General features: G+C 38.6%; 1 protein-coding gene across 9 annotated transcripts in view; it reads right to left on the bottom strand.

Moving 5' to 3' along the window:
• The window catches only part of SBF2 (SET binding factor 2), a 544916-nt gene that overhangs the window by 73215 nt on the left and 444349 nt on the right, over positions 1 to 27352 (bottom strand). For all 9 annotated transcript variants that reach the window (XM_063671925.1, XM_063671922.1, XM_054439274.2 and 6 more), the window contains 4 exons: positions 6648 to 6818; positions 4886 to 5148; positions 1951 to 2123; positions 1075 to 1148 (listed from right to left, as the gene is read on the bottom strand). In XM_063671925.1, coding sequence (XP_063527995.1) covers positions 1075 to 1148; positions 1951 to 2123; positions 4886 to 5148; positions 6648 to 6818 — 681 coding nt within the window. The remainder of the gene's footprint in view (positions 1 to 1074; positions 1149 to 1950; positions 2124 to 4885; positions 5149 to 6647; positions 6819 to 27352) is intronic.

Here is a 27352-nt window from a genome sequence, read left to right as displayed (position 1 = left end):
CAATAAAAACTAATCAGCACTATTCTTTTTGTTGGCTCTAGTGAGTTTAGAGCTAAATGTAAAGCCAAAGTATAATAATCACTGTGTCTCAGGTTTCTGATAGAATTATATTCCTACCTATCTGGCTTCTGCTCGCTCCTTTGACTAAATGAATGAATTTATTTGTTTATTTATTTATTTATTTATGAGACTGGGTCTTGCTCTGTCACCCAGGCTGGTGTGCAATGACATGATCTCAGCTCACTGCAGCCTCAACCTCTTGGCCTCAAGTGATCCTCCCACCTCAGCTTCCTGTGTATCTGGAACTACAGATAACACCACCACGGCTGGCTAACTTTTAAATTATTTTTTGTAGAGATGCGGTTTCATCATGTTGCCCAGGCTGGTCTCAAACACCTGGGCTCAAGTCATCTGCCTGCCTCAGACTGCCAAAGTGTTGGGATTATAGGTGTGAGCCATGGCTCCTGGCTTCAATTTGTTTTTGTTCTATTATAAAGTTCTGTTATATAGGCAAGAGGGTCCTGAACCATAGTCTACTGGCACCAGACTACGAAGTAATCATCTGAGAGCCTCGTTAAAATACAGATTCCCAGACATGTTTTGGGGTACTCCAATTCAGGAGGCTGGGGTTGGGTCCAGGACTCTGAATTTTTAATAGACTTTCCAGCTGTTTGGGATGTATAGTCAGATTCAGAAACCTGGGTTTTTTATGATAATTGCCTTAAATCCTTTTTGGTGGTGGGGGAGGGGGAGAAAATAGGCACGGTATAAAATCTTGGGTTGGGCTTAGAGGTTAGAAATGTTCCTAATTTATGCCCTGCCTATAAAAGTAGACTCAATGAGAGGTTATTATTGCTCCTTTGTGGAATCTAAGAAAAGATTCTGTTCCTATTTCAGTATCCTTTTTATAAGGCTCTATACGACAAACTCCTCTGAAAGTTTAACATATCATTAAAACTGGAGCTAGTGTCTGTAAAAGGTTAGGTGAACATACTTTCCTGGCACACAGCGGTCTATTGTTTGTTTTTAAGAAGAGAGGCTATACCCTGAAAGCATGTAGTCTGGAATTATTACCTTCTGAATAGGCGGAAGTCTTCTGCTTTCTCGATGTACTGCTTCTAGGGTCTCAATGTGCATAGCTACAATTCCTAGGATGAGTCAGAGTATTCAAAATGAAAGAACACAGACAAGCAGAATAAAAACAAATTCTGGATATTTTAGAATTAAAAGTTAATTAAAGTTTAGTGGTTCCTCAAAAAAGTTAAAGAGAATTACCATTAGGACCCAGCAATTCCACTTCTACATATATACCCAAAAGAAATGAAAGGACTCAAACAGATACTTATATGTGGATATTCATGTATTATTATTTATACTAGCTAAAAGGGAGGGAGAAGCAACTCAAATGTCCATCAACAGATGAATGGATAAAATGTGGGACAGCTATACCATGGAAAATTACTCAGCCATAAAAAGGAATGAAATTCTGATACATGCCACAACACGTATGAACCTTGAAAACATTATGCTATATGAAATAAACCAAACCCCAAAGTACAAATATTATCTAAGTCCACTTACGTGAAATATCTAGAACAGGCAACTTTATAGAGACAGAAAATACATTAGAAGTTACCAGGGGCTAGGGGATGGGGAAACAGGAGTTACTGCTTAATGGGTAGAGTGTTTGGGGTAATAAAAAAGTTTTAGAAATAGATAACAGCGATGGCTGCACAACATTGTAGATGTAATTAATGCCACTGAATTGTACACTTAGATTATTTTATGTTATATATGTATTTTACAACAATTTAAAAACATTTTAAAAACCAATCAGAAAATAAATAAATAGCATGGCTGAACTATATGGAAGACATGTATTGCCAGGTTTTATGCTGAAACTCAATAATCTCCAATATTCTGATTCTCTAATATCTGCAAAGTGATTACCTGGTATCATGCAATGAAGGCTCTTGATGTGATCCTGAGTAACTCCACTCTCTGTACAAACTTTGTCAATAAATCGGGTAATGAACCGCACAACAGAATTGGCAATGTCATTATTCTCTGAATCTTCAAACCCACTCTCTGTATCATAGCTCTCAGCTACACTTCCTGCAATACTAAGACAGTCAAGGAAAGAAATCATGGTCAGTACTCAAATGCAACAAATGACTACTATATAGTAGTCAATTTACACAGTGACTGAAACATGATCAAAGAGATGTCTACTCAAGTAGAAGGCTCACTTAACTCTATGGCTCCTTGGTAAGTGATGGTGATAAAACACAATGTTCTACTTGTCTACATTTGGAAACTACTGTCAGGCAGTAAGTTTCTGTAAGGAAATTTGTTTGGACCCAGATTTGTTTCTGTAAGGAATACCTTTTGTCACCCTCCCAAAAGGAATGCAGGAACCACAGAAAATAAAGCAAAAGAGGATTCTTTCATTTATTATGGACTACCTGGGCCTTCTAAAGCAACCGGTCCTCCCAAGTTAATTATTACATAGAGAAGAAGTAATATGGCTATCTTTGGCAACTTGGCAACTGAGGAACATGTTCCCTGGTAGGCAAAGTAAGAGAATTTTTCTCAGCAACAAGCATACTCTTCCATATGTAAGGACCAAACTGTCCCTTCTCTTGCCAGGATTTATCACTCTCTGAGTAAACTGCAACCCATTTGGCCACTTTGAAGCCAGCATTCTTCTGTAGATGATAAAATCATGCAATAGAAGGGAACAAATTTGAAATGGAACAGATGTGAAAGCTCAATCTCTGCCCTTCTTGCTTATTCAGCTCTTACTGTTCAACCCATCAGACTCTGGGAAAAGACTCATTTGTCTGTTCCTATTAACTTCTCTTTTCTGCAAAGCCAACCACATTAGCTGAATCAGTGTTAGAGATTGTTAAAGTAAAGCTAAGCAGAGACTATGGCCATCAATATGTAGACTTTGAGAGAGCACTGTCATCTATAATGATTATTATTTGTTTATATTTATTTATTTATTTTAGAGACAGGGTCTCACTCTGTCACCCAGGCTAGACTGCAGCGATGCTAGCTGTAACCTCAAACTCCTGGGCTCAAGAAATCCTCTTGCAGCAGTGATTCTCCAGCCTCAGCCTCTCAAGTGGCTAGGACTACAGGTGTGTGCTACCACACCTGACTAATTTTTATTTTTTGTAGAGATAGGGTCTCACTATGTTGCCCAGGCTGGTCTTGAATTCCTGGCCTCAAGCAATCCTCCTGCTTTGGCCTCCCAAAGTGCTGGGATTATAAGGTAGTCAGCCCCATGCCTGGCCCAAAACTTTAAAAGAAATGTAAAATATAGTTATTGCTTGTTATAATGAAGATGAACTTCACTGGCAATGGAGAATGGAGATAAAGCTGTGACAGCTAAGGAATATCTTACAAATTAAACAGATAGGTCCTGTATTGATGAAACAGAGTCTTGTGGAATTATGAGTAGTGAAGGAATGAGAAAGCATCATTTCAGGAAGATCCTTTTGGCAGTGGAAAGAAGAATAAAAAATGAAACAACTAAGAGACTGTTATAATTAGGGCTTGAAGTGATAAAGGCCAGACTATGTTGTTCCCATTAAATAACCAGAGGATGAACAAGAAACTCTACACAGGTGGGGGTAAGAGATCTGTGCAGTTGACTGTATGGTGTGAAATGCTGATTCCAAGTTGTCTAGCCTGGAACAGCAGAAACTCTGAGGTGTTCCTGACAAAATTGAAGTACGTAGGATAACAAGATTAAAAGGTTTGGGCCAGAGATTTAGGCTTGCAGATGAGTCTTCCATAGAGTAAGAAGAGCTTGGAAGAGGAATTGAGAATGGGAAGAGAAGAGGAGCTGCCTGAAGGACCATGAGGAGAAGAATTTATGTGAGCTTGAAGAACTAACAGGATGTTGCAGCACTCATCACTGAAGCCCTAAGAAGGATAGAATTTCACTACTTTTGAGTTGATAAGTTCATTTATTCACTCATTTAATCATTTGTTCAACCAAATATTTATTGAGTATCTACTAGATGCAAAGACACTAGGAATACAGCAATGAACAAAACTGACAAAGGAAACATAACAAGCAAACATATGAAAATAAATCAGGTTGTAAAAAATGACATGAAAGAAAAATAATGCAAAGTAGGAGAGGGAGAGGTATTATTAAGATGTAGAAGTCAGGAGGGCTTCTTGAGGCAAGTAACATTTGAGCAGAGACCTAAATAAAGTGAGGAAGTGATTCTTGGACTGTTTAGGTGAGAATATTCCAGAATGAAAATACCAGTACAAAGGATGTGAGGCAGGAATATGCTTGGAGTGTCTGAGGATTAGCATGAGCAGGGAGACCAGTTTGGTCGACAGAAGAGTGATAGGAAATAGGGGGTCAGAGCAGCAGCCAGAGGACGGATTCTGTTAGGCCTTGCAGGCCATGGTAAACACTGGGTTTTAGTTTCAGTGGTATGAGAAGTCACTGGAGGGTAGAGAGGAAGGCATGGTTGAGGATATGACTATAAGGTTGAGGAAAAGGAGGGTTGAGAAACAAACAGCCACTTTTGCAAGAAGGTGCTCACTAATTTCTTTGGAATGATTTCTGTAAATTGCTTTGGCAGACAGTAACTGAAGGGCTGGATCAGTAATGGGTGAGACATTTGGAAAAATTAGGTCATAAAAAAGAAGAAAGTGTGGGAAGTGGTTAAGAATAGTAGGATGAAGTGAATCTTTTAGAGAGAAAAGCTGAGCAAGTCTAAAGGTGAGGAAAAATGGTTAACTTTTGAAATACGTACAGCAGTATTTGCTCAAAATGTTTAATATTATCTGTCAAGCCAAGACGGGCCCCAAGAAGAGTAGGAGGAGGGTCTGTGTGTTCACATTTTGGTACCTGTTTGTGACAATGCTGTTGCTTCCGCTCTCCCAGTCACCTGGCGCTGATGTTCTTAGGAGTTTGTTTTTACTTGTGTCGAGTGGAACTAGCAGGTTCACCATGAGGTTTGCAAAGTGAATGGCCTGACTAAAGACAGTGCTTTCCTCATGTTGCACTAGCTCTTGCTGAGTTGACTTGCTCAGGGTAGGCCAAAGGCGTAGTTGCTCAGCTGCCAGGTCCATTGCTGTCTTCTCCTGATAATGGTCATCAGGAAGCTTGTCCTAAAAAATAAAGCAACACAATCCAAAAGAGACTCATCACTTCAGGTGAGCTTAAAAAACATAGATTTTTTGTTTTTTTGAGACGGAGTCTCGCTCTGTCACCCAGGCTGGAGGGCAGTGGTGTGATCTTGGCTCACTGCAAGCTCTGCCTCCCAGGTTCACGCCATTCTCCTGCCTCAGCCTCCCGAGTAGCTGGGTCTACAGTTGCCTGCCACCACGCCCAGCTAATTTTTTGTATTTTTAGTAGACATGGGGTTTCACCATGTTAGCCAGGATGGTATTGATCTCCTGACCTTGTGATCTGCCCGCCTCGGCCTCCCAAAGTGCTGGGATTACAGGCATGAGCCACCACGCCTGGCCTAACATAGATGTTTTAAATAACTATTCTATTAAATGCTTAAATCAGCAAAAATGAAAACATAAACAAAACATAACAACCACAAAACAAAACCTAGTCTTCTTTCCCAGATCCAACAGGCCTTGAGTGGAACTATGTGACAAACCTCAGGAAGCAGCAGCAAAGCACCTTATAGCTTGTGAAGAGCTGGTATGTCTATGGTCTCACTTGTACCTAACCTAGGGCTGGCTCCGGGATAGACTTCTTTAGAATGGCTGACAAAGAAGCAGTGACATGTGTTTGCTCTATGAATGCTTTCGAGATGTGTCAATATTAACATTACATCTGCTTAAAAAATTATCAAAAGCACTCCCAAAGCCCAATAAATTTCTGGAGTATCATGATAATCAGCCTTTAAGGCTGCTTTAAGTTCAATTCATGAGGATGATAATTTCTAACACTTATTATTACTGCATGCCACGTACTCTTCAATGCACTTTATATATGAGACGCTAAAATCTCATAATAATCATATCAATTTTATCAGTGAGGATATAAGGCACAGTGAAGTAACACGACTTGCCCCAAACCAGAGAGCTAGTAAATGATGTTTTAAACTTTCAGAGTATTTAAAACTACTCTTTCAAATTAAAAACAATTTTCTTGATTTTTACATTTTTTTGATATTTTTCATAAAAATATTTTATGCTGATAAAACATAGAGAAACATGTAGAATATTCCTAGAAGAAGACCTAGATTTATTACTGGCATTTTTTTAATAGAACTACTAAATTTTACATTTATTTTGGAGTCAATTAACTTTAATTTGACATTCCTCCAGGGAAGTTAGTTGCATAGAGAAGTATGCCTGTTATTTTAGGTTTGTTCTTTCTATTCAACTTCCTATAATCATTTCCAGGAAATACTTATTTATTAAAGTATATTAAAACAATCCTAGTGCTGAAGAACTGTATTTAGAAGTTATTATAGAAAAACATAATGTCTGAAATCAACAGAAGAAAGATATCACAGGGCTCCCTAAATAAAACCCAAATACACTGGCAGGAAGTAGCTAGAGTTTTTTTTGCCCTGGGAACATCTGCTTTCCTTAAAGCCAGAATCCTAATCCCACACAATTAGCATTCTTTTCTTCTCTCTTACCTTTTGCTTCAGATGCGGGGCATGATTGTCTTCCTTGGCTGAGAGATAAAGGGAGCGAACCTGTTCCTGCACTGCATTGTAAAAGGTTGTCTCCCAAAACTGCTGATTTGTCCAAATGGGGTGGTCTTGTACACATGTGTAAGCAAACTGGCTGACTCCAGGGGCAAGTTTCTGTGAGAACACACAAAATACATCACCACAGGGCTGGCAGAATTATAACAGTTCATAAGGTCACAGGGGCCACAGTTAATCATAGATGTGATCAAAGGATTTATCTAAAGAATATCGCATGGTAGCAATCAGCAACTTACTCCTTTTTAACTGGCAACTGTGGGCTTGCTGTTGGATCCTTGAGAGTCTCAGTCACTTTATCAAAATGGGTATTTTAGTAACAGCTAAAAATCAAAGCTGTTATTAAATCAATTAGAAAATACAGGAAAAGGAGGCACTGTAGATTTAGTGAATACTATTACAATTAGGGCATATAATAAAATCCATCACGACGTAAACATAAAACTCCAGATAATTTAACATTTCTTCTACTTGGCTTTAGGGTACTCTTTTTAAAGAGACAACAATTGAAATATGAGTGAACCTACAGCTTGGCCTTACACACAGAATGAGGATATAGCATGAATTAGGGACTCAGGAGAACTGCACTTTTCCTACTGCTCATTCCAGCCCATTACCTCCCCACCAAAGCTGCTGCCTGGCTCACATACTCTCTAGAAGACTGCCCTGGGCTTCAAGGGCATTTTCTGGTAACCAAATTTGTGCAGGGAAAGATAAACACAAACCAAACCTCCTTCCTTTCAGGGACTTCCTGCTGGGTTTCAGCGTTAAGAGTAAACTTAAGAGGTGATTAACAACAGAGGGAAGGAAAATGAACTCTGCGGGCATTTAGAAGGCACTTCATATATATTTAAGTTTGTTTAGTTCCAAAACCCCTGCTCTTTTTATAACACCAAACTGTCTTTCAAAAGAACTGAAAGTAAATCAAAATAAATGAAATGCCAAATTAACTGCCAATTAGCACTTCTGTTTTCCCCTCACTTTATGATTCTGTTTCCCAAAGTAATATTCTACCTTGGAACCTCTGAAAAAAACTTGTATAACATTGCATTTTAAATTTTAAAGATAACTTACATTGCCAAATTTCAGTTAGTGACTTGAGTCATCTTTCCAGAACTATTTCTCCCACCTCTGAAAGTTAAGGATGTTTCAAATTTTTAAAAATTCATAATTTTCCAAGAAAGAGTAGGTACCATTTTCAATAAACATTTTTTGGCCCATTTGATTCTTTGGAATTGAGTTCATCTGTTTTCTGTGAGTAGAACTAAAGTTTTTGATACGTTTTCTTTTGAAGCAATTTAATAAGCTGAGTCTCTTCTCCTGAAATGTTGGACACTGAAGATGATTACTAAGGTTATATAAGTTACGCAACAAAAGTTGGTTTATTTCTTAGGGACGTATACCAGATATATAAGACACCTGGTAAAAATTATATGCTCAATACATGCTAATCTCCTTTTTGGTCTAGAGCTGCATACCACGAAATTGTAGTACCTGTGTATTTAGAAGCTGGGTGGTTGTGATTTTGCCTTGAAGAGTCTCTGTGTACTACATGCCAGGTGTAAGACCCTTTCAAGACAGGACTGTGTTACTGCTGCTGAGGTAACTGGCTATAACCTCAATTCTCCCTGTTAAGTGGCTGTAAGTTGTGGCTGACTACGAAGCAAAAATCAGGAGTTCTTTGAGGGTGCACAGGGATCATTGTTGGATTTCATTATGCCTATCTGCTCATTTAAGAAACAGTTACTGTCTACCTATGGGAAATTATGAACAAAATGTGTGTGGTTTTGTGAGTGCGTAAGCAGAAGCCACACACACTGAATCACAAGCTCCTTCTATACTCTGCATGAAGACACTTGGGACACGCATTACACACTTTTTCCTCCTTCATTTTTTAGTCCTTTACTGTAAGGACCAACAATTATTTCAGTAGCAGTACACAAGCCTATTTTGAGACAGTTTTTTTTTTTTTTTTTTTTGAGACAAGGTCTGGCTTTGTCACCCAGGCTGGAGTGCAGTGGCATGATCATGGCTTACTGCAGCCTCCCTAGTAGCTGTAGTAGCTGGGACTACAGGTGTGCTCCACCACATCCAGCAATTTTTGTAGTTTTTTTGTAGAAAAATTTGAACCTGGGAGGCGGAGGTTGCAGTGAGATGAGATGGGGTTTTTGTAGAGATGGGGTTTCATCATATTTCCCAGGCTGGTCTTGAACTCCTGGGCTCAAATGATCTACCTGCCTTGGGCTCCCAAAGTGCTAAGATTATAGATGTGAGCCACCATGACCAGCCTGAAAGAGATTTTAAAGGCACTAAATTCAAATGAGATAAAACTGTAATTCTCAACTGCCTTTACCATGAGTATACTCAGAGCAGTACCATTTCTTACAAATGCAGCATAACATAATCAATGGCGACTCTAAAAATGTTGAAGTCTTGAAATTATATTCATATAGATAAGCTCCATAAAACTGAGCTTTTAACAAATCCTTATCAGATTCTCACAAAGTACTTTTAGGATAATCAGCACACCAAAAAAGTTATTAATTAAACATCTTTTATTAAAACTTAACAGAGATGTACAGGAATCCGAGGGTGCAATGAAGCCCCACCTTTCTTCAGCATTTTTCTCACTGATGGTGTATATTTGCTTTCCTTGGCACATTTGAGTTGACATTACAGGTTGAATGTCCCTTATTTGAAATACTTGGGACCAGAAGTGTTTCAGATTTTGGAATATCTGCATCATATTTACTGGTTGAGCATTCTAAATCTGAAAATCTGACATCTGAAATGCTCCAATGAACATTTCTTCTGAGTATCATGCCAGCCCACTAGAAGTTTAGAATTTTGGAGCATTTTGAATTTTCTTTTTTCTTTTTGGAGACAGGGTCTCGCTCTGTAACCCAGGCTGATGACAATCATAGATCATTGCAGCCTAGAACTCCTGGGCTCAAGGGATCCTCCCGCCTTAACCTCCTGAGTAGCTAGGACTACATGCATGTACTGCCATGCCTGGCTAGTTTTAAAAAATGTTTCTTGAGGCCAGGCACAGTGGTTCACACCTGTAATCCAAGCACTTTGGGAGGCTGAGACAGGCAGATCACTGAAGGTTGGGAGTTTAAGACCAGCCTGGCCAATATGGTGAAACCCCGTCTCTACTAAAAATACAAAAATTACCTGGGTGTGGTGGCAGGCACCTGTAATCCCAGCTACTTGGGAGACTGAGGCAGGAGAGTTGCTTGAATCTGGGAGGTGGAGGTTGCAGTGAGCTGAGATCGCGCCACTGTACTCCAGCCTAAGCAACAGACCGAGACTCCATCTCAAAAAAAAAAAAAAAAAAATGTTTCTTGAGACAGGTTTTCATTATGTTGCCCAGGCTGGTCTTGAACTCCTGGCCTCAAGCAATCCCCCCACTTCGGCCTTCCAAAGTGCTGGGATAGGATTAGGCCGCCAAGTGTGGCCCAAATTTTTGAATTAGATATACTCAACCTGTATCTTCATGTTTATGCACAAACTAAAAGTTGAATATGCAAAAACTAATCTAAATAGTTTGAGCAGAAGTGGGACTATATATGTTCCAAGGAAGAAAAACGGTGCAAGACAGAGTGACAGTGGCCCAAAGGGTCAGAACCCACAGCCTGTTTACTAGGTTAGCGTTACAGCAGGGTGAAGTGACTATAGTACAAACGCTTGGTGGCAAGACAGACACAAATGGCTATGGCATCTGTGATAGTGGCAGTAGTCTTAGTAAACAGAGAAAATAAGTGCCTGTAGATAAAATGATCTCCTGATGTGTGCGTTAGAAATCATTAACCCCCAAATACTTAAAATATTATTCTTTTTCTAGACATGCAATTTGCCTTCTTTCTTTGTGGTTTCTTGCTTTTTCTGGTCAACCACAAGCAGGGAGCACTGCGTCCCTCAGTGAGGATGGGCAGGGCCATTCCACTGATGGGCGTTCTCAGGACCAGCAGAGGGCAGTATCACTTTATTCTGCCTAGACTCCATCCATCATGGCTTGATCTACAAACTGCAAAAATGGAACTTTGCAGTCAGCTTGGGCTAGAAAGTGGGTGGTAAGGTAAATATTTCAGGTGTTCACTGTGCATTTGAGAGAATCTATAAAGAAAGAGAACTGTTCAGCGTCATATGGTAAGATGAGTAGAACAGATGGGAACAGAAATAAAGCTTTCCATTACATTGTTTCTCTAAGATACAAAATGAAGATATTTTACAAAACAAACCTGTAATATAATTATGTAGGGAAAGATGTAATGAGACTTTAGGGTTTCAAATTCAGTATAACCTGGGACAGTAGCAGTAGTTTTAGTAAACAGAGAAAATAAGCATCTATGGATAAAACTATCTTCTGATTGTAATAATTTATTTTTAAATTTTTTTATTATTTTGTGTTTATTTTTTGATTCTAATAATTTCTCTGGTTTGAAAAAAAAACTTTCCCAAGACAAGATGGTTTTACAAATTGGTCTGTATACTAGCATCATAATCTTTTAATATTGCACAAAGATGAGATTTAACTCATACTGAGGGTGTGAGAGTGGTGGTGCTGGTTGGGAATGCTTTTGTCAAATCACATTTCTCTTTCATTCTTTTCAATTCTGGCAATAATATTTACATTTCATAATAATTTTTGTGATTCTGTCCTAAAGAAACAAGTGGTATTGTGCCATGCAATTTTATGAGATGTTTAAGAATGTGTTGACTTCCTTCTTTATTTAGAAAAAATAGCCCTTGAAGGTACTAGATTAAGCAATGCCATTCATTTTCCACAAAGCTTTCAAAGGAAACCCAGCATGGGACAGGATATGAAGAATAAACTCATGGGGCTCGCCAACCAGCAGGCCAGATTCAAATCCAAATAAAGGATGCAAATCATCTGACAGATGAGACGGTCAAGGGAAAGGTTAAGATATCAGCACGAGGGGCCTGTTGAAGGCCTCTCTGGCTAGACATGTTAGTTCCCCAAGCTCAAGGCTCTAGTTTGGGAGCTCAGGGAAAACCAGATTTCAGGAAAGAAGGCTCGCTGGCAGGACTTTTCCATAAACATGTAATGGTCTTAAAGAATAATGCAGAGATTCATTGTCTAAATTGCTGGAGATTTCCTATCTAGCTCTGGTCCCTGGAATATAAGTGTACCTAACTAACTGCACAATTCAGGGATGGTGCTAGCAAGTCCTCCTGTGATTCTGCTCTGGCCTGACCAAGTCCAGATATTAAATCACTTTAATAATTAATTTTATAGCATTTTCTGATGAAATTGGGAGTCTTTCTTTTGCTTAGTCTTGAGAGACAAACAAAAGGAAGACAGGAATAGAAAAAATGTGTATCCAAAACCTGGCTTTATCAAATCTTAAACATATTTGCTTTGTTCCTCCCTCTCTCTCTTTTTTTTTTTTAAAGAGAGGACATACAATACATACAAGTCCACTGTATACTTGTCCTGATTCTATTTCTCTCCTATCCTAGAGGTAACCATGATCATGAATTAGATATTATCATTCCCATTTTGTTTTTTACCTGTGTATGTCCATAAAGAATACATAAGTTATATTGCAGGTTTTATTCTATCCCTTATTTATGCTTTTCATGTATATAACTCATATTTTATCTATTTATGTGATATCTAACAAAACTATATAATTAATCAGGAACAAAACACAACTGGCTTATGTAAACATACAACTCAGTTAGCAGGAGCAGAAAGAGAATGGCCTATAAGCAATGAGTATTTAGGATATTATGCTCATTAGTTAGTGGGATTTACAGAATAGTGAGTAATCCATTTAGTTAAATGGGATGACTATAAGCATCTTCTACAGTTTTTCCTGTTTTACTACCTGATACTCAGTTTGAACAGTACAAGTATCCTTAAAACTCAGAATGGTCTATACCCCTTCTAGATTGCTCAAGAAAATCAAGGCATACAATTTCTGCACGAGAGGTATATTCATCCACCAGCATTGTCCAGTATTCACTTCATGTGCCAGGTTCTATAAATGTCAGTAGTTGGGATGATAGGATTGAAGTCCTTTATTTTCAAGACATAGTCTCGCCTTGTGACCCAGGCTGGAGTGTAGTGGCACAAACAAGGCTCACTGCAGTCTTGACCTCCTGGGCTCAAGCAATCCTCTTGCCTCAGCCTCCTGTGTAACTGGGACCACAGGCACACACCACCATGCCTGGCTAATTTCTGTATTTTTTGTAGAGATGGGGCCTCACTTTGTTGCCTAGGCTGGTATCAAACTCCTGGGCTCAAGTGATCCTCTCACCTTGGCCACCCAAAGTTCTAGGATTAAAGCCATGAGCCACCAGGCCCAGCTGAACTCTGTTTTTAAACCACTTAGCCTTCTAGTGATTCTGTATCTTAAGTTGTTTAGTAAATACTAAGAGTTCAGAGGATAAATCAATTTCTTTCCTTTGTGGTCCAGAAATTTGTAGACATCAAATGCAAGACTGTTGTCAAGTCCTTTGCCTGGGTTTGGTGGTCTCAAAAATATAAGATATGATCTAAATTCTCCCAATTGTCCCATTTTTGGCCAGTTTTTATTTATTTATTTTTTTGAGACAGGGTCTCACCTGCTGCCCAGGCTTCAGTGCGGTTGGCTCAATCTTGGTGCACTGCAGTCTCAACCTCTGGGGCTCAAGTGATCCTCCCACCTCAGCCTCCTGAGTAGCTGAGACTACAGGTGTGCATTACCATGCCTGGCTAATTATTAAACAAAATTTTTGTAGAGATGGGGGTCTCACTATGATGCCTAGGCTGGACAACTTTATACAAGTAGTACAATGTTGTGTTTCATTCTGCAACTTGGTTTTTCATGCATTATGTTGTTAGATTTATTCACGTAATGACAATTATCTGACAACTAGAAATATCTCTGTAAAAAATATTTAAAATAAGAAAAAATTATTATAACCAACCTGTACTGAGTATAATACATTCTCAGTATAAATATTCACTGATTCAGTTAGTCCTCACAACAATCTTATGACCCACTGAGATAAGTACCATTATTTCTCCTGTTTAAAAATGAGGAAATAGCTGGGCGCAGTGGCTCATGCCTGCAATTCTAGTACTTTGGAAGGCTGAGGCGCGCGGATCACCTGAGGTCAGGAGTTCAAGACCAGCCTGGTCAACATGGTGAAACCCTGTCTCTACTAAAAATATAAAAATTAGCTGAGTGTGGTGGCACACTCCTGTAATCCCAGCTACTTGGGAGGCTGAGGCAGGAGAATTGCCTGAACCTGGGAGGCAGAGGTTGCAGTGAGCCAAGATTGTGCCACTGCACTCCAGCCTGGATGACAGAGCAAAACTGTCTCAAAAAAAAAAGCGGGAGGGGTGGGGGGCGAAACTGAGGCAAAAAGAAGTAATTTGCTCAAGGGAACACTGATAGGGAGTGACAGAGCCAGAGATGGGATTTGAACCCAGCCAGTTTGGCTTATAGAGTCTTGTTTTTCAACTACTGCACAATTTAACTATTGTATGGAATTCCATGGTATGAATATACAGCATTTTCTTGTTTCTGTTAATAGACATTTGTATTATTTCCAACTGTTTGCTATTATAAACACTGATACATAAATATCATCATATATTTCAACTGCCAACTATTGATTATTGGTTTCAGTACCATTTAGTAGGGCCTGGAAGTACTTGACACAGGTCCCAGTAAATGTGGTAATTCTCATTGTTATCTATACCAATAAGCATTTTGGGGTTATTGCATATTGGTTATTTTTCTAATAAGAAATTATTTCATGCAGATATTTTGTGAATCCACTATTTTAAAAAATTAACAATAATTCTTTAATATCAGGAAGTCCTAGCCTTAAACAATCTTAAAATTCATATGGAATCACATAAGACCCTGAATAGCCAAAGCAATCGGAGGAAAAAAAAACAAAGCTGGAAGCATCACACTATCTGACTTCAAAATATACTATAAGGCTATAGTAGCCAAAACAGCATGGTACCGCCATAAAAACTGATGCATTAACTAAAAAAAACACAATAGGGAACCCATAAATAAATCTATGTATGCATAGCCAACTGATTTTCCACAAAGGTGCCAAGAACAGATACTGGGGAAATAACAGTCTCTTCAATAAATGGTGTTGGGAAAACTGGATATCCATATGCAGGAAAATGAGACTAGACCTCCATCTCTCACCATATACAAAAATCAAATCAAAATGAATTAAAGACTTCAATGTAAGACCTGAAACTATGAAACTACTAGAAGAAAATATTGGGGAAATGCTGCAGGACATTGGTCTGGGCAAAGATTTCTTGGGCAAGACCTCAAAAAGCAAAGGCAACAAAAGCAAAAATAGGCAAATGGGATTACATCAAGTTAAAAAGCTTCTCCATAGCAAAGGAAACAATCAGCAAACTAAAGAAACAACATACAAAATGGGAGAAAATATTTACAAACTATCCATCCATCCAACAAGGGATTAATAACTAGAGTATATAAGGAACGCAAGCAACTCAATAGCAAAAAAAAAAAAAAAAAAGACAAATGATCGAGCAGACATTTCTTAAAAGAAGACATAAAAATGGTCGACAGGCATATTAAAAATGCTCAGCATCACTAAACATCAGGGAAATGTAAATCAAAACCACAATGAGATCGGTACAAAAAAATAGAATAAGACCTAGTATTTGATAGCACAACAGGGTGACTACAGTAATTAATGGTTTAATTGTACATTTTAAAATAACTAAAAGAGTATATAATTGGATTGTTTGTAACACAAAGGATAAATGCTTTCGGGGATGGAAACCCCATTTTCCATAAAGTGATTATTACATAATGCATGCTTGTATCAAAACATTTCAATGTACCCCATAAATATATACACCTACTATGTACCCACAAAAATTAAAAATTAAAAAACACAAGAGATATTATCTTGTCCCAGTTAAACTGAAAAACACAAGGAGATATTATCTCGTCCCAGTTAAAGTGGCTATTATCAAAAAAAGAAAAAGTAACAGATGCCGGTAAGGACACAGAGAATGGAGAATGGTTGTACACTGCTGATGGGAATGTAAATGAGTATAGCCATTATGCAAAAACAGTAGTGAGATTCCTTAAAAAACTAACAGTAGATCTACCATACCACTGCTGGATATATATCCAAAAGGAAGAAAACTAGTATATCAAAGAGATTACATTTATTATAGCGCTATTCACAATGGCCACGATATGGAATAAACCTAAGTATCCATAAAGAGAAGAGTGGATAAAGGAAACATGGTATATATACATAGTGAAATAATATTCAGCCATAAAAAAAGAATGAAATCCTGTCATTTGCAGCAACATGGATGGAACTGGAGGTCATTATGTTAAATGAAATAAGCCAGGCACAGGATAAATATCACATTTTCACACATATGTGGGAGCAAAAAAAGTTCATCTAATGGAAATAGAGTGTAGGATGATGGTTCCAAGAAGCTGGGAAGGGCTACTGGGAAGGGGGAATAAACAGAGGTTGGTAAATGGGTACAGAAATACATTTAGAAGGAATAAGTTCTAGTGTCTGACAGCACAGTAGGTGATTACAGTTAACAATAATTTATTGTATATTTCGGAATAGCTAGATTTGAAATGTTCCCAACACAAAGAAATGACAAATGTTTGAGGTGATGGATATTCTAATTACCCTGATTTGACCATTACACACTGTATACATGTATCAAAATATCACTTGTACCCCATAAAAATGTATACTTATGTATCAATAAAAATTCTTTAATATCAAATATCTAGTCATTGTTCAAATTTACAATTGTTTTTTAAATGTAAAAAAGTTGTTGGGGTGCAGTGGCTCACGCCTGTAATCCCAGCACTTTGGGAGGCCAAGGTGGGCAGATCATGAGGTCAGGAGATCGAGACCATCCTGGCTAACACAGTGAAACCCTGTCTCTACAAAAATACAAAAAAAAAAAAAAAAATTTGCCGGGTGTGGTGGTGGGCGCCTGTAGTCCCAGCTACTCGGGAGGCTGAGGCAGGAGAATGGCATGAACCCGGGAGGCGGAGCTTGCAGTGAGCTGAGATCGCACCACTGCACTCCAGCCTGGGCGACAGAGTGACAGACAAAAAAATAAATAAATAAATAAAAATTTTTAAAAAAGTTTGTCTTTGTTTTTCTGTTATTTTTACAATCAGTTTGCTTAACTCGAGTAGGAATTAAGGTCAAATAAGGTATATATATTACCATTAGTTTGTATATTGCTAGCATCAATTTTATTCTAGTTTCTTTTTCCACTTGCAATTTATTTGTTGAAGAAACTGGATCATTTGTCCTAGAAAGTTTCCATCAGTCTGACTGCATCCCAGTGGTGACATATGACACATTTCTTTTGTCCTCTGTGTTTTCCTACAAATTAGTAGTTGAATCTAGATGCTTGATCAGACTCAGGCTTGTTTGGCAAGAGTACTTCAGACAGTACTAGCCTGAGGGGTAGCACTCACCGGGCACATCTGTTTGTCTCTCCTTTTGTTATGTTAGAGGATGTTGATTGTCAATACCCAGATTTTTTAATAATTAGAAGTTATAAAATTGTGATATTCTAATTCTAGCATTACTTTCTCACTCATTAGTTAGAGTACTTCTATCAAGAGAAACTTTCCCTTATCAACTGTTGGTGAACCGCAGGCACAGCCTGTATTAGAAAAGCAGGATAAATATTTGATTCTATCCCTTCGTTTAACAATTTTAAAAGCAAGCTGTTTTTCTAGTGTATGCCACAGGTAACCAATTAGTTTGGTTTTTAAAAATTAATATCTTTATCAACTCATAAATTTTAAAACATATTTGATTCACTATTAAATTATTCTTAAGTCTAAGTTTAGAAACAAACCCTCCCAAAAAATCTATCCATAAGAGTTCAATGAAAATTTGTTTGTTTTTTTTTTTTGGAGACAGAGTCTTGCTCAGTTACCCAGGCTGGATAGCAGTGGCGTGATCTCAGCTCACTGCAACCTCTGCTTCCTGAGTTCAAGTGGTTCTCGTGCCTCAGCCTCCCGAGTAGCTGGGATTACGGGTTCATGCCACCATGCCTGGCTAATTTTTGTATTTTTAGTAGAGACAGGGTTTCGCCATGTTGGCCAGGCTAGTCACGGTTCAACATACGCAGATCAATAAATGTGATTTATCACATAAACAGAACTAAAGAAAAAAACCACATGATTATCTCAATAGATGCAGAAAAGACCTTTGATAAAATTCAATATCCCTTCATGGTAAAAACTGTCAATAAACTAGGTATTGAAGGAACATACCTCATAATATTGAGAGCCATATATAACAAACCCACAGCCAATATTATACTGAATAGGCAAAAACTGGCAGCATTCCCTTTGAAAACCGGAACAAGACAAAGATGCCCTCTCTCACAACTCCTATTCAACACAGTATTGGAAGTTCTGGCCCAGGGCAATCAGGCAAGAGAAAGAAACAAAGAGTATTCAAATAGAAAGAGAGGAAGTCAAATTATCTTTGTTTGCTGATGGCATGGTCCTATATCTAGAAAACTCCACTGTCTCAGCCCAAAAGCTTCTTAAGCTGACAAGCAACTTCAGGGAAGTCTCAGCATACAAAAATCAATGTGCAAAAATCAGTAGCATTCCTATATACCAACAACAGGCAAGCAGAGAGCCAAGTCATGAATGAACTCTCATTCACAATTGCTATAAAAACAGTAAAATACCTAGGAATAAAGCTAACAAGGCAAGTGACGGACCTCTTCAAAGAGAACTACAAACCACAGCTCAAAAAAATCAGAAAGCACACAAGCAAATGGAAAAACATTCCCTGCTCATGTATTTGAAGAATCAATATTGTGAAAATGGCCATACTGCCCAAAATAATTTATAGATTCAATGCTATTCCCATTAAACTACCACTGACATTCTTCACAGATTTAGAAAATACTATATTAAAATTCACATGGAACCAAAAAAGAGCCTGAATAGCTAAGATGATACTAAGCAAAAAGAACAAAGACGGAGGCATCATGCTACCTGACTTCAGACTATACTACAAGGCTACAGGAACCCAAACAGCATGGTATTGGTACCAAAACAAATATGCAGACCAGTGGAACAGAATACAGAACTCAGAAATAAGACCGCACACCTACAACCATCTGATCGTTGACAAACCTGACAGAACAGGCAATGGGGAAGGGATTCCCAATTAATAAATGGTGCTAATAGCTATATACAGAAAACTAAAACTGGACCTCTTCCTTACACCTTATACAAAAATTAACCTGGCTGGGCACAGTGGCTCATGCCTGTAATCCCAGCACTTTGGGAGGCTGAGGTGGGTGGAGCACAAGGTCAGGAGATTGAGACTATCCTGGCCAACATGGTGAAACCCCATCTCTACTAAAAATACAAAAATTAGCTGGGTGTGGTGGTGCACGCCTGTAGTCCCAGCTACGTGGGAGGCTGAGGCAGGAGAATCGCTTGAACCCAGGAGGTGGAGGTTGCAGTGAGCCGAGATCACGCCACTGCACTCCAGCCTGCCAACAGAGTGAGAATCCGTCTCAAAAAAAAAAAAAAGTAACTCAAGATGGATTAAAGACTTAAATGTAAAATGCAAAACTATCAAAAACCCTAGGAGAAAATCTAGGCAATACTTTTCAGGATATAGGCATGGGCAAAGATTTCATAATGAAAACGCCAAAAGCAATTGCAACAAAAGCAAAACTGACAAATGGGATCTAATTAAACTAAAGCGCTTCTGCACAGCAAAAGAAACTATCATCAGAGTGAACAGACAACCTACAGAATGGGAGAAAATTTTTGCAATCTATCCATCTGATGAAGATCTAATATCCAGAGTCTACAAGGAACTTAAGTAAACTTACAAGAAAAAAAGACCCCATTAAAAAGTAGGCAAAGAATATGAACAGACACTTCTCAAAATAAGACATACATGTGGCCAACAAACATATGAAAAAAAGCTCACCATCACTGATCATTAGAGAAATGATAATCAAACCCACAATGAGATAACACCTCACACCAGACAGGATGATGATGATGATGATTATTATTATTATTTTGAGACAAGTCTCACTCTGTTGCCCAGGCTGGAGTGCAGTGGCACAATCTTGGATCACTGCAAGCTCCACCTCCCGGGTTCACGCCATTCTCCTGCCTTAGCCTCCTGAGTAGCTGGGACTACAGGCACCCGCCACCACGCTCAGCTAATTTATTGTATTTTTAGTGGAGACAGGGTTTCACCGTGTTAGCCAGGATTGTCTTGATCTCCTGACCTCGTGAACTGCCTGCCTCAGCCTCCCAAAGTGCTGGGATTACAGGCACGAGCCACCGTGCCCGGCCAGGATGACGATTATTAAAGTAAAAAAACAACAGATGCTGGTGAGGTTGCACAGTATAGGAACACTTTTACACTGTTGGTGGGAGTGTAAATTAGTTCAACCCTTGTGGAAGACAGTGTGGTGATTCCTCAAAGATCTAAAGGCAGAAATACCATTTGACCCAGCAATCCCATTACTGGGTATGCGCCCAAAAGAATGTAAATCATTATATTATAAAGATACATGCATGCATATGTTCATTGCAGCACTATTAACAATAGTAAAGACATGAATCAACCCAAATACTCATCAATGACAGACTGAATAAAGAAAGTGTGGTATATATACACCATGGAAACTATGCAGCCATGAAAAGGAATGAGATCATGATCTTTGCAGGGACATGGATGGAGTTGGAAGCTATTATCCTCAGCAAACTAACACAGCAACAGTAAACCTAACACTGCATGTTCTTACTTGGAGCTGAAAGATGAGAACACATGGACACATAGGGAAGAACAACACACACTGGGGCCTGTCAGAGCATCAGGAAGAATACCTAATGGATGCTGGGCTTAATACCTAGGTGGTGGCATGATCTGTGCAGCAAACTACCTTGGCATACATTTACCTGTGTGACAAACCTGCACATCCTGCATGTACCCCTGGACTTAAAATAAAGGTTGAAGAAAAAAAAAGTAAAAATTAAAAAGTCTAAATATGTGAATAGAGATTTCACCAGAGATGATATATTGATAGCAAATATGAACATGCAAAGATACTCAATATTATTAGTCATTAGGGAAATGAAAATGAAAATCACAATAACCTACTACTTCATATCTACAAGAATGGCTAAAATGACAAACACTGACATGTGGATATGGAGGAACTGGAACTCTCACATACTGCTGGAAAGAACATAAAATGGCAGTACTATGGAAAAAATGTATTTTTGGCTGAGTGCAACGGCTCACACCTGTAATTCCAGCACTTTGGGAGACTGAGGCAAGTAGATCACTTGAGATCAGGAGTTCGAGTAAACAATAATAATAAATGCTAAGCCAAATAACCAAAAGAAACCTCTGAAGAGTTCAACATAGTTGTGTCTGAAAAGTACATCATAAAAGAAGAACAGGGACCTGTGTTTTTTAATAAACTGTAATCTTTATATTTCTGAAATGTATACATATATGCCATGGATCATGAAGTCAGGAGATTGAGACCATCCTGGCTAACACGGTGAAACCCTGTCTCTACCAAAAATACAAAAAATTAGCTGGGCGTGGTGGCATGCACCTGCAGTCCCAGCTACTCAGGAGGCTGAGGCAGGAGAATCGCTTGAACCCGGGAGGTGCAGGTTGCAGTGAGCCAAGACCGCACCACTGCACTCCAACTTGGGTGACAGAGTGAGACTCTGTCTCAAAAAAAAAAAAAAATTACTAAAAAATGCTGTATGTAGTTCGTCACAAAGGTTTAAAGTGATATGGATTAGTACAGCATAAAAATATTGGTTCACAACCACAAATGGTGGTTATAGTCATTCACCACAGTCTGACAATTCAAAAGATATGTTATGGAAACAAAGCTAAGAAGATTATGGTGTATGGTGCTAACTTCATTTCAGGGCAGCTCTACCACATGAAGGTAAGAAGATCCACTTAATATGTATTTAGTAAACAGAAGCAGCAGCCAGGGGCTCAAGGGATAGTGGGGGCAGCAGCATAGTTGCACAAGGTCATGGTACAATAGCAGGAAATCCACATAGGCAGTCATAGATAACTGGAAAATAGAAGTACCTGCCTAGGTAGAGGAACAGTGAGCAGTTTTAGGGATCTGCATGGGCAGTGAGGTGGCATATACCTAGAAAGTTGGCTATCATTTAGCTCCAAAGATCTTTCATTTAGTAGTTCAGCACTATATTAGGATTTAAAGAAAAGACAAAAGTAAGTCCCTTGAAAGAGCTTATTTCTGGCCGGGCACGGTGGCTCACACCTGTAATCCCAGCACTTTGTGAGGCCGAGGCGGGCGGATCACCTGAGGTCAGGAGTTCAAGACCAGCCTGGCCAACATGGTGACACCCTGTCTTTACTAAAAATACAAAAATTAGCTAGGCATGGTGGCAGGCACCTGTAATCTCAGCCACTCAGGCAAGAGAATCGCTTGAACCCGTGCTCTGTCAAGAGATGAAGGCTGCATTGAGCCGAAATTGCGCCATTACACTCTAGTCTGGGAGACACGAGCGAGACTTCGTCTCAAAAAAAAAAAAAAAAAAAAAAAGAGCATATTTCTTTCCTTGTGTGACTGAGCTTTAGAGTTTAAATCCTCTCATTAAATCTGCATAATATTATTACTATCTTAGAGACTACTCTAACGACAAAGAGAATCTAGAAAAAAAACATAATTAGGAAGCTCTCATTCTAAGTCATTTTTAACTTGAATTTTTATTGCCAAGTACATAATAGTGAATGTAAGTAAAAACTTATTCCTTATACTATTTTCTACTTCTTACTAGATTAAGGCAGAAATCACAGTACTACTGAATTACAGTTTTATAGTACATCTCTTCTTTCCTTAGTTTCTATCTACTCAACTTTTCCAGAGACCCCTAAAAAAATTATCAGAGATACAAAAAGCAAAGTCTTAAAAGCATTTCCTATAAACAAGAAAATCAATATCTTTTAGGGGTCCAATTTTCCAAATTTCACTGACATTTTGACTAAAAAGCTTAAGACTCTTGTCAATGACCAAATAAAGACTCAAATTGTAGGTTGCCTCCATGATACAGTCAACCGTGGGTGCATTTAAACTGTAACTGTTACTTCAGTGCCTATACTTTGTAAGGGTTTTATTTTGATGCTGTGGTCTTCTGAGAATGAGTGACAACCAGCCAGTGTGATTCACTGAGGTGGTGCCTACACAAAGTGGAGGCTACAAAGCAGTAAATATGGGGTTGGGCCTTGAAGAGGCTCTGACTTACAGAATATTACTGGATGAGTCACCTACGCTACTAGCTTAAGTTTATTATTAAAATAACACCTCTTGACTTGCATGTACATCTGCTAAAAGTATGTTAACCTATCAACCTTGAAGAGCCAATAGTACAAAAAGTTAAAATGTTATATGAAGAGAAAGAAGGAGACCAACCTATTATTGGAAGAAAAACAGCATTGTAAGCTGATTATAAGAACATTTATTTATTGAGGAGAAATATGCCTCTGTTACTGAGGAAAACAGCTCTTCAACTTTAATTCTAGACTGTATTTATTTTGGAAAGATTGATTAAGACTGAGCCTCTAGAATGAGAGACAAGCTGTTTACCTAGTGGCCATTTCCCAGGAAGAATTATCCATCAAATCATATAGATTGGGTCACAACGTTCTCCAAGTATTTGCATGGGTAAGCCAATAATTATGCCTAGAATTCTAGAAAATGAGTAAACAGCAGTAATTATCTGGCTAAAAATAACCAAGACAGATCCAGTGCTAAGAATAAATAGCTATAAAGTTACATTAAACTGTTCTAGGACTGAAGATGGTTTTCAAGCTCCAGAGGATCATTTCTCACTTCTAAGGCTTCTAGGAACACCATAAAATCCACCTTCCTCCTACCCACTAGCTGCTCTTTTTATTAATGTCTAGTGGTTTGCTATTTATGTTTCATTGGTATAGTTTAAGGCCTACTTCCTAATACAAAGCAAATGTTACTGCAGGCTTGACATTTTGTTTACTCAGTTTATTCGGTAATTGTCCATAACCGAATATGAAAGAAGGCTTTGGGATTAAGTTTCCATAACAGGGTAGAAAGACCAGTTATGAGGGAAATGAAGTAAAAGCAGGAGAAAATAACAGGGCCAGTGAAGTGGAAAAAAGGGTGTGGAACAAGGCAGGGGAAGCCATATATCTTCTCTATTTGCCTGGTCAATCCTCCCTGCAAGGTCCAGTTTGGGTGCTTGGAATATGCTGAATAAGCTTCCCAATTCATGGCGGGTAGGAGAAACTGAAATTCAACTTAGGAAGCCAAAATAGATTTTTCTGCCTATTATCAAAAATTTGCAGAAGCTGCACATCTGCTGGTATGAGACACAAATGTGAAAGTATGCAGGCACACACAAACACATAACACTCATTAAACTTAAATCACTTAACTTGTTATTAAGTGTAGACTCACTGAGTTAGAATAAACCTCAGAGATTTTTTTTCACTAATACATGGGAACACCAAGATAAACAGAAGAAAAGAAACATAACAAAGGTCATACAGCTAGACAGAGCAGTGCTGAAGCCAGCATCAGCTGTTTTATAAGGTATTAAACAATCTGGTCACATCCTCCCTTTCTCAACTTCCTGAATACTATTCACTCCTGTAGGTGTATCCCACAGCTGAACGAGCTGAATGCTCTGTGTACTAAACATACTCTTTGCTTTCTCCTTGCCATGACATTGGTCAAGCTGTTTCATCTACTTGGAATCCCTCCTTCCAATCTCTAATGGTTAAAATCCATTCTCCAAGGCCTATTCAGATGCTACCTCTTTCAAAATGCCCTGTTTGCTCTCTATTTATTCAGTTATAAACTGAATGTTTGTGTCCCCCTTAAATTCATATGTTGAAACCCTATCTCCATCCAGTGTGCCCATATTTGTAGTAAGGAAGTAATTAAGGTTATATGAGGCCATAAGGGTGAGGCCCTGATCCAACAGGATTAGTATCCTGAGATAGAGAGCTTGTTCTTTCTCTTGCTCTCTCTCTCCCTCTCTCCCCACTGCCCCAGGTTCTGAAGAAAGGCCACATGACATAGTGATAAGGCAGCCATATGCAACCCACAAAGAAAGCCATTCCCAGAAAGTGAATTGGCTGGAACTTCGATCTTGAGAAAATAAATTTCTGTTGTTAAAATACTCACTCTGTGGTATTTCAATATGGCAGCCTGAGCAGACTATGACACTATCTTAAGTAGAACTTTGTTGTTGTTGTTTTGAGATGGAGTCTTGCTCTGTTACCCAGGCTAGAGTGCAGTGGGGCGATCTCGGCTCACTGCAACCTCTGCCTCCTTGGTTCAAGCAATTCTCCTGCCTCAGCCTCCTGAGTAGCTGGGATTACAGGCGCCCACCATCATCCCCAGCTAAATTTTGTACTTTTAGTAAAGACAGGGTTTCACCATGTTGGCCAGGCTGCTCTCAAACTCCTGACCTCGAGCAATCCACCCACCTCGGCCTCCCAAAGTGCTGGGATTACAGGCGTGAGCCACCATGCTTGGCCTAGAACTTTGTTTATACTTCTTTAACAATTATTTCATTCTATTTTGTATTACATTTAGGACTATTTTTTGCTCCAGAATGTGCTGAAATGCTATGCTACAACCTTTCTTAGGCTTGATACAAGAGAAAATAGCAGCCATAATAACAATATAAAGTATTAGTATTTCTATGACAACAAAGATGATCAAGGTAGAGTTTTAAAAAAAATAAATAATACTCTACCATTTTATAAGGAATGTATTATATGAAGTAAGTTCCTGTGTTGTTCCTATTTTTGTACGCTCATTAAGAGATAATATTTTTAAAATACCAACAATTAGGTTTTAAAAACTAAACACTAAATCATTAATTAAACCTAAATAATTTTTTAAAATTATACTTTAAGTTCTAGGGTACATGTGCACAATGTGCAGGTTTGTTACCGAGGTATACATGTGCCATGCTGGTTTGCTGCACCCATCAACTCGTCATTTACATTAGGTATTTCTCCTAATGCTATCCCTACCCCAGCCCCCAACCCCCCAACAGGCCCCAGTGTGTGATGTTCCCCACCCTGTGTCCAAGTGTTTTCACTGTTCAGTCCCCACCTATGAGTGAGAACATGCGGTGTTTGGTTTTCTGCTCTTGCGATAGTTTGCTGAGAATGATGGTTTCCAGCTTCATCCATGTCCCTGGAGATGACATGAACTCATCCTTTTTTATGGCTGCACAGTATTCCATGGTGTTTATGTGCCACATTTTCTTAATCCAGTCTATCATTGATGGACATTTGGGTTGGTTCCAAGTCTTTGCTATTGTGAATAGTGCCACAATAAACATACGTGTGCATGTTTATTATAGTAGCATGATTTATAATCCTTTGCGTATATACCCAGTAATGGAATCATTGGGTCAAATGGTATTTCTAGTTCTAGATCCTTGAGGAATCACCACACTGTCTTCCACAATGGGTGAACTCATTTACACTCCCACCAACGTGTAAAAGCGTTCCTATTTCTCCACATTTGCTCCAGCATCTGTTGTTTCCTGACTTTTTAATGACTGCCATTCTAACTGGCGTGAGATGGTATCTCATTGTGGTTTTGATTTGCATTTCTCTGATGACCAATGATGATGAGCATTTTTTCATGTGTCTGTTGGCTGCATAATGCCTTCTTTCGAGAAGTGTCTGTTCATATCCTTTGCCCACTTTTTGATGGGGTTTTTTTTTCTCGTAAATTTGTTCAAGTTCTTTGTAGATTCTGGATATTAGTCCTTTGTCAGATGAGTAGGTTGCAAAAATTTTCTCCCATTCTGTAGGTTGCCCATTCACTCTGATGGTAGTTTCTTTTGCTGTGCAGAATCTCTTTAGTTTAATTAGATCTCATTTGTCTATTTTGGCTTTTGTTGCCATTGCTTTTGGTGTTTTAGTCATGAAGTCCTTGCCCATGCCTATGGCCTGAATGGTATTGCCTAGGTTTTCTTCTAGGGTTTTTATGAATTAAACCTAAATAATTTTAAAAAATCTGTGTACATATAGGCTCTCTCTTAATAGCCTTTGAGGGCAGAGACCATGTCTTGCACATCTTGGCATCAATTCAAATGCTAGGTTAAATCATCTTAAATATAGGTACTGGAGGTACACACAACGCTTGTTAAATTCCAAAAGGTTAATTACATATTTCCCAGAGGCTTGCTTCTAAGATTATAATTTTAATTCTAATTTTATTAGCTGGAAATGTCACCCAAGAGTATAATAAAACCAGCTAACTCCACAGTCATTCCAGATGGTTCTCTGACTTCTTCCAGGTAATCTCCTGCTATCAGTACTGAAACATGCCTATGACTGAGGGTTGATCCCATACTTTCATCTCCCCAACACTTAAAACTCCCTCTGAAAGTGACCCCTCTTTATCTTTATGTCTCTCTTATCATGTAAAAATCTATCAGTGACAAAGAGGAACAGCTGCAAAGCTGCAGAAATTAAAAACAGACCTTTTGACTTAGGTACAAAATGTCTGCACTTTGGAC

Source organism: Pongo pygmaeus, chromosome 9, assembly GCF_028885625.2.
Source record: "Pongo pygmaeus isolate AG05252 chromosome 9, NHGRI_mPonPyg2-v2.0_pri, whole genome shotgun sequence".
NCBI lineage: Eukaryota > Metazoa > Chordata > Mammalia > Primates > Hominidae > Pongo > Pongo pygmaeus.
Note: the sequence above shows the minus strand (reverse complement) of the source record. Positions and strands in the feature narration are given on the sequence as shown.